At 38.4% G+C, this 19,526-nt stretch overlaps 1 protein-coding gene across 15 annotated transcripts in view; it reads left to right on the forward strand.

The window, feature by feature from the left end:
* Positions 1-19,526, forward strand: part of KCNQ2 (potassium voltage-gated channel subfamily Q member 2) — a 181,119-nt gene that overhangs the window by 106,590 nt on the left and 55,003 nt on the right. For all 15 annotated transcript variants that reach the window (XM_001368000.4, XM_001367934.4, XM_001367897.4 and 12 more), the window contains exons 6-7: positions 13,035-13,145; positions 16,503-16,598. In XM_001368000.4, coding sequence (XP_001368037.1) covers positions 13,035-13,145; positions 16,503-16,598 — 207 coding nt within the window. The remainder of the gene's footprint in view (positions 1-13,034; positions 13,146-16,502; positions 16,599-19,526) is intronic.

Consider the following 19,526-nt stretch of genomic DNA (forward strand, 5'->3'; position numbering starts at 1 on the left):
ATTTTTATTTATTTTGATGAACATTCTCAAAATTACATATTAACCTGGTACTTGACACTGGGAGTTTTGGTGGCCACTTTTACCCAGTGGGCCTGGTTACCTCCTATACCCAAAATCTTTTAAAAAAGCTCGTCAGGGGAAGTGTGACTTAGGATCAGGTGGTAGCTGAGTTCAAATAAACATTGCTAGGGTGGTGAGGGATGTAAGTCAAGCCTAGGAACTGAAAGGACAAGTAACCCATGCAGTTAGAGCTCCCCCTTCTTAAAGGCAAAGAAGGATCCTAACTTGAGGAAGAGTCTGGGTTCCAAAAGATCCTGTGTTACCTGGATTAATTTGTGGTATATTTTTTATTCAGTTATCCTATTTGGTTGTCTCATTCTTACATAACCTCATTATCTATTGAAGCCCTCACTAGGTTGCTTTTTAGACTGCCTCTAACAAGGTTCTTTGCAATCTTTTCTAAGCATTGAGTATAGGGAAGCCAATGGGCATGTTTTTTCCTCCTCACTTTCCTTCCTACTGAGGTTATAAGTAGCTAATTAATTTGATATTTCTTATAACTCCCAGTCTCTAATGCAGAGTTGCTATTTTCAAAATTTCTGGAGATATCCTTCCCCTTTGAAGAGAAAAGTTGGCTGGCTAATCCATTGTGCATCAAATCAGACCTAAACGAATACATTTGAAATTTTTTTTAAACCCTTACCTTCCATCTTGGAGTCAATAGTGTGTATTGGCTCTAAGGCAGAAGAGTGGTAAGGGCTAGGCAATGGGGGTCAAGTGACTTGCCCAAGGTAACATAGCTGAGAAACGTCTGAGGCCAGATTTGAACGTAGGACCTCCCATCTCTAAGCCTGACTCTCAATCCACTGAGCTACCCAGCTGCCCCACATTTGAAATTTAAAGGAGTGTTTTGTCCATTTCCTGCACTGCTGGGATCATTCCCCACCACCATCCCCCAAGTTGAAATGCAACTTGGCAAAGTGGACAACTTCAGAGTCAGTAAGACCTGGGTGGAAACTTTATCTCTTAATATGTTGGTTTTATGACTCTGGGCAAGTCACTTAGCCTATAAGTTAACCTCAGTTTTCTAATTTGAAAAATGATGGGATTGGACTCAATGAAATCTAATGTTCCTCCATTTTGAAATCTATGATCTTATGATAAATCACTTAACTGCTTAGTGGCTCAGGCAACTTTCTGAGACTAAGTTTTGAGTAGGTGGTGCTCTACATAGGGAAAGGAGTTCTTTATATCAATTAAATCACAGGTCCAATACCAAAGACAATTACAAGGGTATGGGTTGGGGATGGCACTCTTGGCTCGAATAGGGGTTCTTTCATCACTCTGAATATTTGGTCCATATAGGAAAAGTGAAAAAAATTTCTAGAGGAATGGAACTCATTCTTACCAATGAGCTTCCATGGGGGTAGAGGGAGAGGTGATGATGGCAGCAGGAAGTTGTGATGGAATGATTAATGGACTCAGGAGTCAAGAGATCTGGATTTTAATCATAACTCCACCAGTGGCTAATTGTTTGACCTTGCATTAGTCATCTAAACCTTTGTTTATTAGTTTTACCATCTGTCAAATGGGAATATTAAAATCCCAGCCCATTGGGCTCATTGCATTTTAATTTGATTCAGTAAAGATTTATTGATCACCTCTATTGAGCTGGTAATAAACTTGGTGGCAGTTCTTAAGATTAATAAGACACATTCTTTGCCCTCAAGGGCATAGCCTAGTAGGTGGGATAAGACATGGACATACTTAATAATATAAGGCAAGATGTGATCAGTGCTTTTCATTGTTGTTCTGACTGACTCTTTGTGGCCCCATTTGGGGTTTTCTTAACCAGGATAGTAGAATAGTTTGTCATATACTACTCCAACTCATTTTACAGATAAGGAACTGAGGCCAATAGGGTTATGTGATTTACCCAATGTCACATAGTTAGTAAGTATCTGAGGCCAAATTTGAACTCAGGAAGATGAGTCTTCCTGACTCCAGGTCTGACACTCTATTCACTGTAACATCTAGCTGTCCCTAATCAGTGCTATAGGAGGGGTATCAAACGAAGTCTCGAGGGCATTCAGAGAGGAAGTTAATTTTTGGCAGAGATTGGTCAGAGGATGTTGTGATGCCAAAAGAGCAAATTTAGTGTCAGGGGTGGCCTATGACATATTTCCAGAACTCATTCTATGATCCTGGATATAATAGATGTTGAAAGAGCTCCTTAAAAAATAGGATTTCAGTTGTTTGAAAAGTTGGAAAACTGAGGGAAAAATCATTCTCATAGTTTGGTCTCTGACAGAGATCTCTTGGTTCTTGGTCCTCAGAAAAAATAATCAAATTTTTTTTCAAAATACAAATCACCTAATATGGTTGCTTGTTTTTTACTTTTACCACTCAAAATTGTAATTATGTAAAATATTACCATTGGTTCCAATCCAATGGAAAGATGCAATGCAAATTTGAATAATGCAGCCACTTCAGGAGGATTCAATACTCATGCATACCAGGACCTAGCTGTACCCATATTCTAGTCTGAACCACTGAGGTTTCTACTGTTCCTATTTTGCTGGGATGGTAGCTGTCCTATTTATTTTCAAATCATTCATCTCATTTTTTTCATGTGATAATTTTATATGAGATATAGGTTGGTTTCAACATGCCCACTAAACATATTGGAAAACTGGGGCCTAGAGTTTTCTGAGCAATGGCAAAGCGTGAAATCTTGGTGTCCTAGATCTCCAGTTGCATAATGATTTATCCATCAGACTGTACTGCCACCTTGTGTGTAGACAGCAACTCATCCACAGAATAACCAAATCCAAAATCTTTGGCATTCAAGGTTCTCCTTGATCTTGTTCCAATCTACCTTTCCATAATAATTGACCACTATATCCCTATGAATTTTTTTTTTGCCTTCATGGTATTGGCCTACTCTTTCTGGCCTGACTAGCCATATACATTCTCACTCCTTTCTTGAATGCCCTTCTTCTTTGCACTTATCCAAATCCTACATCTTCTTTAAAGTTGAAATCAACTCTTAACTCCTTGGTGAAGCCTTCCCTGACTTCCCCCTTTACAATGATCTTTTCATCTTAAGAATTTCTGTGGCACTTAATATCTTTTTTTAAACATTATTTTATTTGGTCATTTTTGAGCATTATTCATAGGAGACAAAGATCATTTCCCAACCCTCCCCCCCCCCCCCATCTCATAGCCGACACGCGATTCCACTGGGTATCACAAGTGTTCTTGATTCGAACCCATTTCCATGTTGTTGGTATTTGCATTAGAGTGTTCATTTAGAGTCTCTCCTCAGTCATATCCCCTCAACCCTTATCGTCTAGCAGTTGGCTTTCCTTGGTGTTTTAACTCCCACAGTTTTTCCTCTGCTTGTGGATAGTGTTTTTTTCTCCTAGATCCCTGCAGATTGTTCAGGGACATTGCATTGACACTAATGGAGAAGTCCATTATATTCGATTGTACCACAGTGTGTCAGTCTCTGTGTACAATGTTTTCCTGGTTCTGCTCCTTTCGCTCTGCATCACTTCCTGGAGGTTGTTCCAGTCTCCATGGAATTCCTCCACTTTATTATTTCTTTTAGCACAATAGTATTCCATCACCAACATATACCACAATTTGTTCAGCCATTCTCCAACTGAAGGGCATCCCCTCATTTTCCAATTTTTGGCCACCACAAAGAGCACAGCTATGAATATTCTTGTACAAATCTTTTTCCTTATTATCTCTTTGGGGTACAAGCCCAGCAGGGCTATGGCTGGATCATAGTGTAGACATTCTTTTATCGCCCTTTGGGCATAGTTCCAAATTGCTCTCCAGAATGGTTGGATCAGTTCACAACCCCACTAGCAGTGGATTTGTGTCCCGACTTTGCCACATCCCCTCCAGCATTCATTACTTTCCTTTGGTGTCATGTTAGCCAATCTGCTAGGTGTGAGGTGATACCTCAGAGTTGTTTTAATTTGCATCTCTCTGATTATAAGAAATTGAGAATACTTTCTCATTAATAGTTTTGATTTCTTTATCTGAAAACTGCCTATTCATGTCCCATGCCCATTTATCAATTGGAGAATGGCTTGATTTTTTTGTACAATTGATTTAGCTCTTTGTAAATTTGAGTAATTAAACCTTTGTCTGAGGTTTTTATGAGGATTGTTTCCCAATTTGTTGCTTTCCTTCTGATTTTGGTTACATTGGTTTTGTTTGTACAAAAACTTTTTAATTTGATGTAGTCCAAATTATTTATTTTACATTTTGTGACTCTAAGTCTTGCTTCGTTTTAAAATCTTTCCCTTCCCAAAGGTCTGACATGTATACCATTCTGTGTTCGCCTAATTTTCTTATAGTTTCCTTCTTTATGTTCAAGTTATTCACCCATTTTGAATTTATCTTGGTGTAGGGTGTGAGGTGTTGATCTAAACCTAGTCTTCCCCACACTGTCTTCCAGTTTTCCCAGAAGTTTTTTATGAAATAGTGGATTTTTGTCCCAAAAGCTGGGATCTTTGGGTTTATCATATACTGTCTTGCTGAGGTCACTTACCCTGACTGTATTCCACTGATCCTCCTTTCTGTCTCTTAGCCAGTACCAAATTGTTTTGATGACCGCTGCTTTATAATATAGTCTGAGATCTGGGTCTGCAAGGCCCCCTTCCTTTGTATTTTTTTTTCATGATTTCCCTGGCTATCCTTGATCCTTTGTTCTTCCAAATGAACTTTGTTATGGTTTTTTATAAATTAGTAAAAAAAATTTTTGGAAGTTCAATGGGTATGGCATTAAATAGATAAATAAGTTGGGTAGGATGGTCATTTTTATTATATTGGCTCGTCCTACCCATGAGCAGTTAATGTTTTTCCAATTGTTCAAGTCTAGTTTTAGTTGTGTGGAGAGTGTTTTATAGTTGTGTTCATATAGTTCCTGTGTTTGTCTCGGGAGATAGATTCCTAAGTATTTTATTTTGTCTAAGGTGATTTTGAATTGGATTTCTCTTTCTAGTTCTTGCTGCTGAGCTGTGTTGGAAATATATAGAAATGCTGATGACTTATGTGGGTTTATTTTGTATCTTGCAACTTTGCTAAAGTTGTTGATTATTTCGATTAGCTTTTTGGTTGAAATCTCTAGGATTCTTTAAGTAGATCATCATGTCATCTGCAAAGAGTGCTAATTTGGTCTCCTCCTTGCCTATTTTAATGACTTCAATTTCTTTTTCTTCTCTAATTGGTACTACTAGTGTTTCTAGTACAATGTCAAACAATAGAGGTGATAATGGGCATCCTTGTTTCACTCCTGATCTTATTGGGAATGCATCTAGTTTATTCCCATTGCAGATGATATTAATTGATGGTTTTAGATATATACTGTTTATTATTTTTAGGAATTACCCTTCTATTCCTATGCTTTCTAGTGTTTTAAATAGGAATGGGTGTTGTATTTTATCAAAGGCTTTTTCTGCGTCTATTGAAATAATCATGTAATTTTTGTTGGTTTGCTTGTTGATATGGTCAATTATATGGATGGTTTTCCTGATATTGAACCAGCCCTGCATCCCTGGTATAAATCCTCCTTGATCATGGTGAATCTGATCACTTGCTGGAGTCTTTTTGCTAGTATCCTATTTAAGATTTTTGCATCTATATTGATTAGGGAGATTGGTCTATAATTTTCTTTCTCTGTTTTTGGCCTGCCTGGCTTTGGAATCAGTACCATGTTTGTGTCATAAAAGGAATTTGGAAGAACTCCCTCTTTGTTTATTATGTCAAATAGTTTGTATAGTATTGGGATTAGCTGTTCTTTGAATGTTTGATAGAATTCACTTGTGAATCCATCAGCTCCTGGGAATTTTTTCTTAGGAAGTTCTTTGATGGCCTGTTGGATTTCATTTTCTGATATGGGATTATTTAAGAAATCTATTTCTTCTTCTGTTAGTCTAGGTAATTTATATTTTTGTAAATATTCATCCATATCACCTAGGTTGTTATATTTATTGCCATATAGTTGGGCAAAGTAGTTTTTAATGATTGCCTTAATTTCCTCTTCATTGGAGGTGAGGTCCCCCTTTTCATCCTTGATGCTGTTAATTTGCCTTTCTTCTTTCCTTTTTTAAATTAGATTGACCAGTACTTTGTCTATTTTGTCTGTTTTTTCAAAGTACCAGCTTCTAGTCTTGTTTATTAGTTCAAGAATTCTATCACTTTAGATTTTATTAATTTCTCCCTTAATTTTTAGGATCTCTAGTTTGGTTTTCTTCTGGGAGTTTTTAATTTGTTCGCTTTCAAGTTTTTTGATTTGCATTTCCAATTCATTGATCTCTGCCCTCCCTAATTTGTTAATATCTGCACTCAAGGATATGAATTTTCCTCTGATTACTGCTTTGACTGCATCCCATAAGGTTTGAAAGGATGTCTCACCATTGTCATTTTCCTCAATGAAATTATTAATTGTTTCTATGATTTCTTCTCTAACTAACCAATTTTGGTGTATCATATTATTTAATTTCCAATTAATTTTTGATTTGGCTCTCCATGTACCCTTACTGATCAATATTTTTATTGCCTTATGATCTGAAAATGTTGCATTTATTATTTCTGCTTTTCTGCATTTGAATGCCATGTTTCTGTGACCTAGTGTAAGATCTATTTTTGTGAATGTGCCATGTGGTACTGAGAATAAGGTGTATTCCTTTTTGTCCCTATTTATTTTTCTCCATATGTCTATTAACTCTAATTTTTCTAAGATTTCATTCACCTCTTTTACCTCTTATTTATTTTTTGGTTTGATTTATCTAAATTTGATAGTGGTTGGTTCAAGTCTCCCACTAATATGGTTTTACTGTCTATTTCCTCCTTCAATTCTCCTGGTTTCTCCATTAGAAATTTGGATGCTATACCATTTGGCGCATACACGTTGATTAGTGATAATTCCTCATTATCTATACTCTCTTTTAACAGAATATATTTACCTTCCATATCCCTTTTGATCAGGTCTGTTTTTGCTTTGGCTTTGTCAGATATCATGATTGCAACTCCTGCCTTCTTTCTATCAGTTGATGCCCAGAAGGTCTTACTCCATCCTTTAATTTTAACCTTGTGAGTATCAACCCGCCTCATATGTGTTTCTTGAAGACAACATATGGTAGGGTTTTGGGTTCTAATACAATCTGCTATTTGTCTACATTTTATGGGTGAGGTCATCCCATTGATGTTCATAGTTATGATTGTCACTTGTGGATTCCCTGGCATTTTGATATCTTCCCCTAATTCTGACCTTTCTTCTTTAGCTATAACCTTTGGAACCAGTGATTTACTTTAAATCAGTCCCCCTAGTCCCCTCCCTTGATATGCTTCCCTTTCTAGCCCCTCCCTTTTTATGTTCCCTTCCCCTCTCCCCTCTCCTTCCCTCCCTTTTTATGCCCCTTCCCCCTCCCCCTCCTTAATTTTACTTTATCTCTTACCCTGTTGGATAAGATAGAATTCAGGATCCCAATGGATCTAGATGTTCTTTGCTCTCAGAGTTGATTTCACTGAGATTAAGGTTTAAGTAATACCACTTTGCGCTCTCTTCCTCTCCTTCTCATATGACAGTTCTTCCCCTCCCCTTCCCATGTGTATCTTTGTGTAGGAAATATTATTCTATTTAGTCCCCCCCCATTTCTTGAAGTAATCTTAGTATCAATGATTCCCCCCTTTCTTTTCCTTTCTTTGCCCCCCCTTTCACCAAATCTTCTTGATGCCCCAATCTTTCCCTATGCATGATTCTTCTAACAATTCTTATGATGCATACAATTTTTGAGAGTTACACAATACATTTTCCCCACATATTAATATATATGTATATATATATATAATTTGATATAAATGTATTCCTTATAGAAGAGAGTTTGACTTAAAGAAAAAGATAAGATTTTTCTCTTTTTCCCTTTCTTTCATATTTACCTTTTCATGTTTCTCTTGCGCTCTGTGATTGAATATCAAATTTTCCACTAAGTTCTGTTTTTTTTCTTAGCAAATAGTTGGAAATCTTCTATTTTGTTGAATGCCCATACTTTCCCCTCAAAGTATATAGTCAGTTTTGATGGGTAGTTGATTCTTGGTTGGAGACCCAGCTCTCTTGCCTTTCTAAATATCATGTTACATGCTTTGCGGTCTCTTAGTGTGTTAGCTGCTAAGTCATGTGTGGTCCTTATTGGGGCCCCTCTATATCTGAAGCTCCTCTTCTTGGCTTCTTGTAGGATTTTCTCCTTAGTTTGGAAGCTCTTGAATTTGGCGATTACATTCCTGGGGGTTGTCTTTTGGGGATTTAGTATAGAGGGTGTTCTATGAACCCTTTCTATTTCTATTTTGCCCCCTTGCTCCAGAACATGTGGGCAATTTTCTTCTATACTTTCCTGTAGTATAGCATCGATGTTTTTGTTTATCTCTGGTTTTTCGGGCAGACCAATGATTCTCAGGTTGTCTCTCCTTCCTCTGTTTTCCTGGTCTGTCATCTTGTCAGTGAGATATTTTATGTTTTCTTCTAATTCATTAATTTTTTGGCTTTGCTTTATTAATTCTTGCTGATTTGCAAGCTCACTGCCTTCCAGTTGCTTATTTCTGGTCTTTAGGGACTGGATTTGTTTTTCAGCTTGTTCTACCCTTTTGTTAGAGACTTCCAGCTCTTTCTCCAATTGTGAAGTCTTGTCTATCAGACTGCTGATCTCTTTCTCCCATTTTTCTTTCCAGAAGGTTTCCATCTTTTGGATAAGCTCCAATTTGAGTTCTTCCAGAGCTTGTGAATAATTTACATTTTGGGGGGGGGCATGTTTTGATTTTGTTTGGATTTCATCCTCTTTCTCTTCTTTTCCTTGGGTACTCCTGCCATAAAAGTTTTCAATAGTCAGTTTTTTCCCTTTCTTCTTGGAGGCTTGATTTTGGGCCATGTGAGCCATCCCTTTGGTGGTTATTTTTCCCCTTTCCTTTTTGGTCTGAGGTCTGGGTGATATGGGCGGGGTTTCTGTGGATTTGGGTTGCCTCAGATTAGTTCTTCCCAGCCTCCGTGATTTGTTAGTGCGCCCGCCCCCGTGCTCAGCATGCCCGCCCCCGTGCTCTGTGATCTCTTCTCACCCATGCGCAGGAATCTCCTTTAAAACCGCTCTGCGGGGTGGATATCTGGTATTTCCTGTCAGTTTCCAGGGAGCCTGGCTTGCCCCCCCTCACTACAGCGAGGGGCGACGCTTTGGCCTTAGGCAGTTTTTACAGACTCTTGAGACTCCTCACTGTTCGTAGTTTGCAGGGGCCCTGCCATCTGTGAGCTCTCCAGTGCACAGGGTTCTCCCGTGAAACCACCCTGAGAGGTCGTTTCCTAACAGTCTTTAGATCCCAAGGACCCTGGTGTGCCCCCCCCCCCCGCCCCCAGACAGAGACACTTCTCACTCACTTGCTGTCCCAGTGAGCGCTCTGATCCCCTACTCTGGTTCAGTGGGGGAGGAGGGAGGGAAGGGCAGCTCAGTTTACGTTTTTGTGCAAGCTTTTCCTCCTTCTTATAGTGTGGCAATGTTCAAACCCCACGTACCTTCATTTCTGTGGAGTACTGGAGATTCCTTTCGTTCTTCCAAAGATGATTTTTATGCTCTTTTGAGGTAGTCTATTTCATTCGGTGTCGGGGAGAGGAAGCTATTTGAGTCTAGATTGCAGCCATGTTTACCCAGAAGTCTCACACTTAATATCTTAATGTTGACTCCTGCTATTTTTGAATTGAACGTTATTTTTGTGTATTTCCTCTCTCTCTCTAACTAAGTCTCCTCAAGATCAGGAACTATGTGTTATGCCAAGCTTTAGTTCTGGGTTGTGGGTTACAGTTGGACAGCACCATATCCTTTTCTTGGTCTCTCAGATTCCTTATCATTGGTCCAAGCTCATCTTGGCTCAGCTCAGGTGCCTCTTCCCAGTCAAAGTTCCCTCTGATTATTAGGGATCTCTTTCTTCTCAAATGACCTCACATTATGCTTAGCTGTGCCAATGCAGCTCTGTGTCACAGTGAATAAAACTATGGACTTGGAAACAGGAAGACCCGGGTTCATATCCTACCTCAGAAACCTGCTATGGTGACCACCACGGCAAGTTATTTAACCTCTCAGCTTCAGTTTCCTTTTATATCAAATAGAGATAATAACACCTACCTCCTGAGGTTGTTGATCAAACAAAAAAACATACATATAGTATTTTGTGCATCTTAAAAGCAATCTACAGTGTGCCAGAAATGAGAATGGATGTTAGAAGAGAGATTTAGAGCTGGACAAATAGAACTTAGAATCATCTGCAGTGATATGGTAGTTGAAACCAAAGTTGCTGCTAATTGCAAGTGAAATAGTGTAGAGGGAGAAGAGGAAGAGGACTCAGAACTTGGGGGGGAGGGATAGCCACAGTTAGCAGGTATGACCAGGAGGAATTTCAGGAAAGGAGACTGAGATAGAATGGTCTGACAGATAGGAGGAGAACCAGGAGAGAATAGCATCAGAAAAACCTAGAGAGATGAGAGTCTGAAAGTGAAGTGATTGACACATCCAGTGGATCAGCTGATGAGGTCCGAGAGATGGCAATTAGATTTACCCATTAAAAGATCATTGGTAACTTTCTAAGGGATTCTTTTAGTTGGATGATGAGGTCAGAAGATAGATGGCAGAGAATTAAGTCGAGTGAGGAGAAAGAAATGGAGGTATTTATTGTAGATGATGTTTTTGCCTGTCAAGTTTTGCCATGGAAGGGAGGAGAGTTGTATAAGATGATAGTAAGCAGGAATAGATGGACAATAAGAGGGCTTTTTGATGATTAGAGATACATGGGCATGTTTAGATAGGGAAGCAGCTAATAGGGAGAGTTTGAAGATTAGTGAGAGTAGAGATGACAATGGGAGCAATCTACTGGAAAAATGGGAAGGAAGAGAATTGCTTTTGCATATAGATGGGTTTGCCTTGGCAAGGAGAAGGGCTACATCTTCATGCGTGAAAGAGAGGTGCAGGAGAAGATAGTGGCAGATGGCATCTTAGTGTTGTGAGATGAGGAGAAGAGAGAGCTCTCAGTAAATGGCCTCAATTTTTTTCAGTAAAAAATGGGGCAAAGTTCTATGCTGAGGGAGCTATGGGACATTTGAGGAGGGATGAAAAAGGTTCAAAAGAGCTACTGTGGTAAATGAGCAACAATAGTTAGCACTTAAATAGTATTATAGGGACTATAAAATATTATGTATCTATTCTCTTTTGATTCTCAAAACTACCCTGTATGGTAAGTGCTGTTATCATCTCCATTTTACAGATGAGGAAATTGAGGCCGAGAGGCAAAGGGATCCAGGATCCCATAGCTAGGGTCTTAAGCAGAATTTGAACTCAGGTCTCCCTGATTCTAAGTTCATGGCTCTATCCACTTTACCACCTAGCTGTCTTTTGGCCTATCTGTGTGCATGTGCAGACACATGTACACACACATACATACACAGAATCATCAGTATTTGATGGTCATATGTAGGCATAGTCTTAGCTACACATTTCTTCAGATAAAAGAACCGAAACTTTATTTGCAAGTTGTAATCTTTGGTGCTGCCTCCCTGTTCACTCAGGTGTGAAATGAGGTAGATTAATTTATAATTCCTTTGCTTGATGGGGCATGTTGGGAAGATGGATGGTGGTTTTAGACAACATTGAATGTGATTGTTACAGAGGCTGGAAGAGAAGCCAATGGTGCTTACTGCATGACTGGGGACTCTGCAGCCTTTCTGATGCTCTATCTTTCCTGTCTCATTGCATAGCCCAGCTTTTGGGAAAGATTATTCTAGAAATCTCTCTCTCTCTCTCTCTCTCTCTCTCTCTCTCTCTCTCTCTCTCTCTCTCTCTCTCGCTCTCTCTCTCTCTCTCTCTCGCTCTCTCGCTCTCTCTCTGTCTCTCTCTGTGTGTGAATTCAAGTTCTATCCTACAATGACAGAAAAATACAGGATATCTAAGTAATGTGAGTTGCTTTCTGTAATCAGGGAGGTTGGTGCTTTTAATAAGACCCTATTTAGGTGATGGTGGTTTTTTATGTGAAATAAAGGCAGAATTTTGTGCTGCTGAGAAATTCTTTTTTTCATTTTATTTTTAAAAATCTGAACTTAACAAGCACCAAGTAAAACTAGCATTTCTATATATAATGTAGACTAGGAGGAGAGGATTGTATATAAAACTGCAAATTCTCTGGTATGTAGATCTTACTTTTCTTCTTAAGCATATATAACAAATTCAATATATAACTTTCAAAGCTGTCCAACTTTTTTGTGATCCCTTCTGGTATTTTCTTTTGGGGGGAGAAGGGGAAAAAGAACAAGCATTTATATAGCAACTACTCTATGTCCCCTACTGTACTAAGTGTTTTATAAATATTCTCTCATTTAACAACAACTTGTGAGGTAGGTGGTATTATAATTCTCATTTTGTAATTGAGGAAACTGAGGCAAATAGAGGTTAAGAGACTTGCTCAGGGTCACAGAGTTAGTATGTGTCTAAGGCTGAATTTGAACTCCAGTCTTCTTGACTACTGACCTAGTGCTCTATGAATGTCCTTTCATGGAAAAAAAAAACCAACAAAAACTTTAGAGCAGAGCCTTATCCCATCTTGAGGAAAGAAGGATCCTCATTTCCCTTCCCATTCATGGAAAAAAAAGAAAAAAGAAAAGATTTGTTATACATATGCATTATCAAGCAAAACCAATATTATCAATGTCCAAAAATGTGTGTTTTATTGTGCTTTTTTGAGTCCATTGCCTTTCTGTCAAGAGGGCTAGCATATTTCATCAAGAATCTTTGGAAATCCTGGTCGGTCAAAGTTATTTGCTTTATATTGTTGTTATTGTATATATTGCTCTCTGATCTCTGCTCACTTCACTTTGTTTCAGTTCATATAGGGCTTATCTATTGAGAAAATTTTTCTACTTTTAATTTGTTGCTATGTTTAGTAAACAGTCTGGGGAAAAAACTAGTTTGACTGCTTGATGCTTGTTGTTCCAGATTACATTGACTACCATCGGATATGGTGATAAGTATCCCCAAACGTGGAATGGGAGACTGTTGGCTGCTACTTTCACCCTCATTGGAGTCTCCTTCTTTGCTCTTCCTGCTGTAAGTCACACCTTTGCAAAAAGGGCTATGCACATTGAACTTATCACCTAGGAAGAGTCTTTTAAGAAATCAGTAGGCATGCCCATCTCCATCATTGCTTTACACCTTTATACTGTTTGCTTGGGGAACATAGGACCCGTTTTCCAGAGCTTATGATATAGGACAAGGAAGTTGTGGTACTTGTTAGGGTGAAGCTTGGGTGATTGTGATTTATACTCCCATCATCCACATTTACCATAATCCTAATGAGATGCAGAACCACCTCACCTGAGCAATTACCTGTACTGCAGTCAGTTTTGCAAATTATCTTCATTTTAGTAGAGGAGAGGAGATTAGATTCATCACTTAGAATCAAACAATCCATTTAGGAGAGGATGCCTCTATTACAGTTCTTTTCTGATGCCTGCCATGATCAAAAGAGAGCTGTGGATTCTTAAAGATTATTCCAGCGATTGTACGTTGGCTATGGGAGTGGGAAGGGAGGAGGGGAGGGAAAGAACATGTATCATGTAACCATGGAAAAATATTCTTAATTAATTAATTAATTAAATAGATTTTTTAAAAAGAAGGTTATTACAGCAGAAACCAAGTCCCTGAAGGCCCTACCAAGCTACAAAGGAAAAGCTTTGAGTATGGATCAGATTATAGACTATGGGTCTATAGTTAAGGGTCAGCCCAGCTAAGGTTGCAATGGCTCCTCACTAGACAGCTGACCACATTTTGCTGAATTTAGTAGATAGTACACAGGACTAAGAGCCAGAAGGACCAGGATTCAAATTAAACTTCCTCCACAGATACTAGCTATGTGACCCTGGACAAGTCACTTAACTTCTCTGTGACTCAGTGTCCTTATCTGTAAAATGGGGAGGTTGAACTTGATGATCTGTCATTCATGTCATAGTTTTAAGTCTATGATCTTATGAAGATTGTCATAAACATACCAGGTAGGGAATGTTCTCTGCTTTGGTGGAGGCAAGACCAATCTTGATGAAATTAAGAATCCTTCAAGATTTTTTTTTGACCACCAAACCACATTTCAGCTCCCATCTAACCAGTTTCTTTGTGAAGGTTAGTGAGTAAATACTTTTTTTTTCTTTTTGATTGGGACTTGAGATTATATCAATGTGGGGGAACTCAGTGGTATGGATCAATAGGTAGTCTGTAATTTAGATCCTTAAAGAACTGACTGAGACCACTAGGAAGCTAAGTAATTTGTTGTCACACAGACAGTATGTATCAATGGAAGGATTCAAACCTTGGTCTTTATGACTCTAAGCCTAGTCTTTATCCACTGACTTATGTTGCCTTTTGAATGGGGATGTAGAGAATTGAAAAGTTAGACAACTTCTGAGTTAAAGGCCCTAAATTATCAGAATTTTATTTTGCTTTTTTTGAAAATTTTATTTATTTAGATGACTTAGAATATTTTTCCATGGTAACAAGACTCATATTCTTTCCCTCCCCTTCCCCTACCCCCTCCCATATCTGACATGCAATTCCACTGGGTTTAACACGTGTCATTGATCAAGACCTATTTCCATATTATTAATATTTGCACTAGGGTGATCTTTTAGAGTCTATATCCACAGTCACATCCCCATTGACCCATGTGATCAAGCAGTTATTTTTATTCTGTTTTTCTACTCACACAGTTCTTCCTCTGGATATGGATAGGTTCTTTCTCATAAGTCCCTCAGAATTGTCCTGGATCATTGCATTGCTGCTAGTAGAGAAGTCCATTACATTAGATTGTACCACAGTGTATCAGTCTCTGTTTACAATGTTCTCCTGGTTCTGCTCCTTTTGCTCTGCATCAGTTCCTGGAGGTCATTCCAGTTCACATGGAATTCCTCCACTTTATTATTCCTTTGAGCATGATAGTATTCCATCACCAACATATACCACAATTTGTTCAGCCATTCCCCAATCGAAAGGCATCCCCTCATTTTCCAATTTTTTGCTACCACAAAGAGCGCAACTATAAATATTTTGGTACAAGTCTTTTCCCCTATGACCTCCTTGGGGTATAAACACAGCAGTGCTAAGGCTGGCTCAAAGGGCAGACAGTCTATTAGTGCCCTTTGGGCATAGTTCCAAATTGCCTTCCAGAATGGTTGGATCAATTCACAACTCCATCAGCAATGCATTAATGTCCCAATTTTGCCACATTCCCCCCAACTTTTATTATTTTCCTTTGCTGTCATGTTAGCCAATCTGCTAGGTGTGACGTGGTACCTCCGAGTTGTTTTGATTTGCATTTCTCTGATTATAAGAGATTTAGAACACCTTTTTATATTCTTAATAGTTTTGATTTCTTTATCTGAAAATTGCCTATTTGTGTCCCTTTCCCATTTATCAGTTGAGGAATGGATTGATTTTTTGTACAATTGATTTAGCTCCTTATAAATTTGAGTGATTAGACCTTTGTCAGAGGTTTTTGTTATGAAGATTTTTTCTCAATTTGTTGCTTCCCTTCTAATTTTCATTGCATTGGATTTTCTTTGTACAAAAGCTTTGTAATTTAATGTAATCAAAATTATTTATTTTGCATTTTGTATTTTTTCTAACTCTTGCCTGGTCTTAAAATTGTTCCTTTCCCAAAGATCTGACAGGTATACTATTCTGTGTTCACCTAATTTACTTATAATTTCCTTTTATATGTTCAAGTCATTCACCCATTCTGAGTTTATCTTGGTGTAGGATGTGAGATGTTGATCTAAACCCAATCTCTCCTGTACTGTTTTCCAATTTTTCCAGCAGTTTTTGTCAAATAGTGGGTTTTTGTCCCAAAAGCTGGGATCTTTGGGTTTACTATAGATTGTCTTGCTGAGGTCACTTACCCCAAATCTATTCCACTGATCCTCCTTTCTGTCTTAGCCAGTACTGTATTGTTTTGATGACCACTGCTTTATAGTAATTATCAGAATTTTAAAGGCTTTTGGTTGACAGTATTAATTTTGAGCCATCCTTTGATCTAGTAATTCCCCATTATTTTAGAAATTCTTCCCTCCCATCTCTTGCTGTCCTTTTACAAAACACACTATTAATTAGCTTTAATATTTAGGAAAGATGATCAAATGGATTGCTATGCTATTTCCAAACAGTTTGTCCTCTTATTTTTACATTTTGTCCTAAGAGGCATGAGGTACCATTTTTGGACTCACACAAATGAATTATTATGTCAAAGAGTTCTGCTGAAGGGGATGAATGTGGACAGTTGGAACATTTTGGAGGCAGTCTAGGATGCAAGTAGAGCTAGAAAGAGAACAAAAGGCAGATGGGGAACCCAGACATAGAATTGGAATTTTGAGAGGACTCCCCTAACTTATCACATTATGCCAAATCTCTGAATTTCAGGGAATTTTAGGTTCAGGGTTCGCTCTGAAGGTCCAAGAACAACATCGTCAGAAGCACTTTGAGAAGAGACGGAATCCTGCAGCTGGCCTGATCCAGGTAATGACAGGGTCCCTCTGAAATGCAGACCAGATACTTGACCTGATCCTTATGAAACTATAGAAGTAGAGTTTTGCTGTGAATGAAAGGAGCAAAGAAATATGAGCTCTTCCAATTGTCTGGGAGTCTGAAGCCTTAGAATGGGGTCCTTCTGGTAGTAGCATAGCAAATGGGTAGTGTAGCATCTCGAGTGCTGGACTTGGAGATAGGTAGACTTTAGTTTGAATCCTGCCTCAGACACTTCTTTAGTAAGTATGCAATCCTGGACAAATCATTTTGTTTCCTCAACTTGGTTTATTAATCTATAAAATGAGGATTATAGAACCTAGCTTAGAAAGTTGTTGTAAGGATTAGATGAGATAACTTATGGAAAGCACTTTGTAAGCACAAAACCACTATCTAAAAACTCAATCTGTAATTTCATCAATGGAGGGAAGTTCCTGGTGAATAGATTCCTTATACCAATGTGGATTAACACTTTCTTGGAAATTAAGAGGCATTGAGTATAAGTGACTTGCCCAGGATGGCATGGCCAATCTTTTTCAGAGATGGGACATAAACCCATTTTTTCTTGATGCCAGGGTTAAGTTGTTATCCATTACCAAACACTATTTCTCATGGTATTATTAAATATTATTAGATTAAATATAATATTTAAAATATATACTTTATATATTATGAAAATATTATATATTATACACTTAATACATATTATAAATCATAATAACTAACATTTATATAGTATTTTAAGGTTTGTAAAGTACCATACATTTATATTATTTCATTTGGTCTCCGCAAACAACCTCACAAGGCAGGTGCTATTTTTATCCCCACTTTATAAATGAGTTACCTGGAGTAAACTGAGAGAGATAAAGTGACATGTTATACAGCTAACACGTGTGTCTCATGTGAGATTTGAAGGCATCTTTTTCCAAAGTACTCTACCCACTGTAAAATGTTGTCTTTCTTTTTTGAATCAACTCACATACTTTCAAAAGAGAGACATGGGTTTTGTGGACCAGAATTTTGCTCTGAGCTCCCCTAGATGGAAGAAACTTACCCCATTAATGGAGATGGGAATTAGGTGCCTTAACCTGACAAAGAAAATGCATCCAAATGCTGTGGTACTTTGAAGTGAAATCAATATTCCCAAGTTTAGAAAGAGTCCATTGAATTATGGTGCTTTCATCTGGGTTTGAGCCTGGTCTCTAGAGAGAGAAAATGGAAGCATGTCATAATACACATAGCTTTGTGCTCTTAAACACTTTTCAAGTTGTTTGCTTCCTCCGTGGAAGTTAAGCCAAGCCCTCCCTGTTAACTATTGACTCCAATTGTTCTCCTTTAAACATGACCCTACCATAAAGAACACATTCTCACTTAAGGTAGTCATCCAGCCTCTTCTTAATGTCATAGGAATTTCTCTAGTGCCCTGAGGCTAGCAGGAATCTAGACCGGTCTGGGAAGAGATTAAAAGTTCCCAGAGGCCCCTGATTCATGGTCATGGATTACTTTTTGGTAGAAATAAGTAGGGGAAGGAAAAACCTATTATGAAAATTTCAAATAAAGGTAGGGGAGAATATGCTTTCTCATTTCTAATCTCTTTCCCATGTAGGGGTTTAGTGTTGTTTTGACATAACTCAAGGTGGGAATAGATTGGACTGGGGGGTCTGGGGATGGGAGACCGATGGTATTTTGAGGGAGTGTGTGGAAGGTGCTAGACAGCGTAGGGGAATTGGAGCTGCCTTAAAATAAATGTATAAAAATCATTTCATGAATTCTGGCAGATGCCTTAAGTTGATCTGTGAAAACTCAGGCAGATTTAATCACTGCACAGTGCAAACAGAATCATCAAGTGGGTTGTATTTTGCTTGACTTTGTTTTGAACAAATGAGATGAAGTTTCTATAGAAATTTCGCTGACATCAGGGGTATTGGTAATGTAGACAGATATCTACCCATAAGGAATCCTGGCAGCTAGAAATGGAAAGGTAGGCACATTATACTTATTACCTTTATTCAGAATGTTTTTTCTTTCTCTTATAGTAGTAACTGTCATAGATAATACAAAAAAGAGAATTTAAGTCATTTCTTATTTTTTCCAAAAAATCGGAGGGTGGTTTCTCAATTGAGTGAATTACTTTGAATTGACTGCTGAGTCCCATCCTAGGCTCTGGGGTGGGAGGTCTAGAGATGAAGGTTAGAAATGGTCTTTGCCCTTGAAAAAGTCATAGCCTAATTGGAGAAACAGAACTTTTTTACACAAAACGGAGAATGGCATAAGGTCCAGTATAACCAGGGGCCAAAAATGTGGCACACAATCTGAGTGTTAAGTGTAGTCTGGGATGGAATGGACTAATATGGGCTGGAAGAGCCATGGCAGTCTCCTTGGAGAAAGTGGGCCTTGAGATGATCCTTGAATGATAAGTACGATTCAGATAGGGAGAGAAATGAGGTGAAAGATAGAGAGCATGCTAGGTATGAGTAAGGGGGAAAACTGGGCACCAGTCATTAAATCCAATGAATTTATCAGGAAGCTGTTCTCCAGTCCTTTGACATCTCAGAAAGAGACAGAAACACATTACTTTCCAGGCCTCTTGCATCTTGAATTCCCTTTCCTCCTTAGCTTAATGGACTCTTACATAGTGTGACACTAGTCTTATTGCTATTGCCTGAAGAGATCACTCCAACACCATCATCTGGGCATTTTAAATGTCTGTCTCCCAGGCACTGAATGCTTTCCTCCTTCACTGCCACCTGGTTTCCGTAGCTTTTTTTTCAGGTCTCTGCTAAAATCCTGCATTCTACAGAGAGCCTTTCCCATTCCCTCTTCATTCTAGTGTCCTCCTTCTGGTGATTCTCTGATTTATCCTGTATCTGTGTACATAATTATTTGCATTCTCGACTCCATTAGACTGTGAGCTCCTTGAGA

The sequence above is a fragment of the Monodelphis domestica genome, chromosome 1, assembly GCF_027887165.1.
Source record: "Monodelphis domestica isolate mMonDom1 chromosome 1, mMonDom1.pri, whole genome shotgun sequence".
NCBI classification, from domain to species: Eukaryota; Metazoa; Chordata; class Mammalia; order Didelphimorphia; family Didelphidae; genus Monodelphis; species Monodelphis domestica.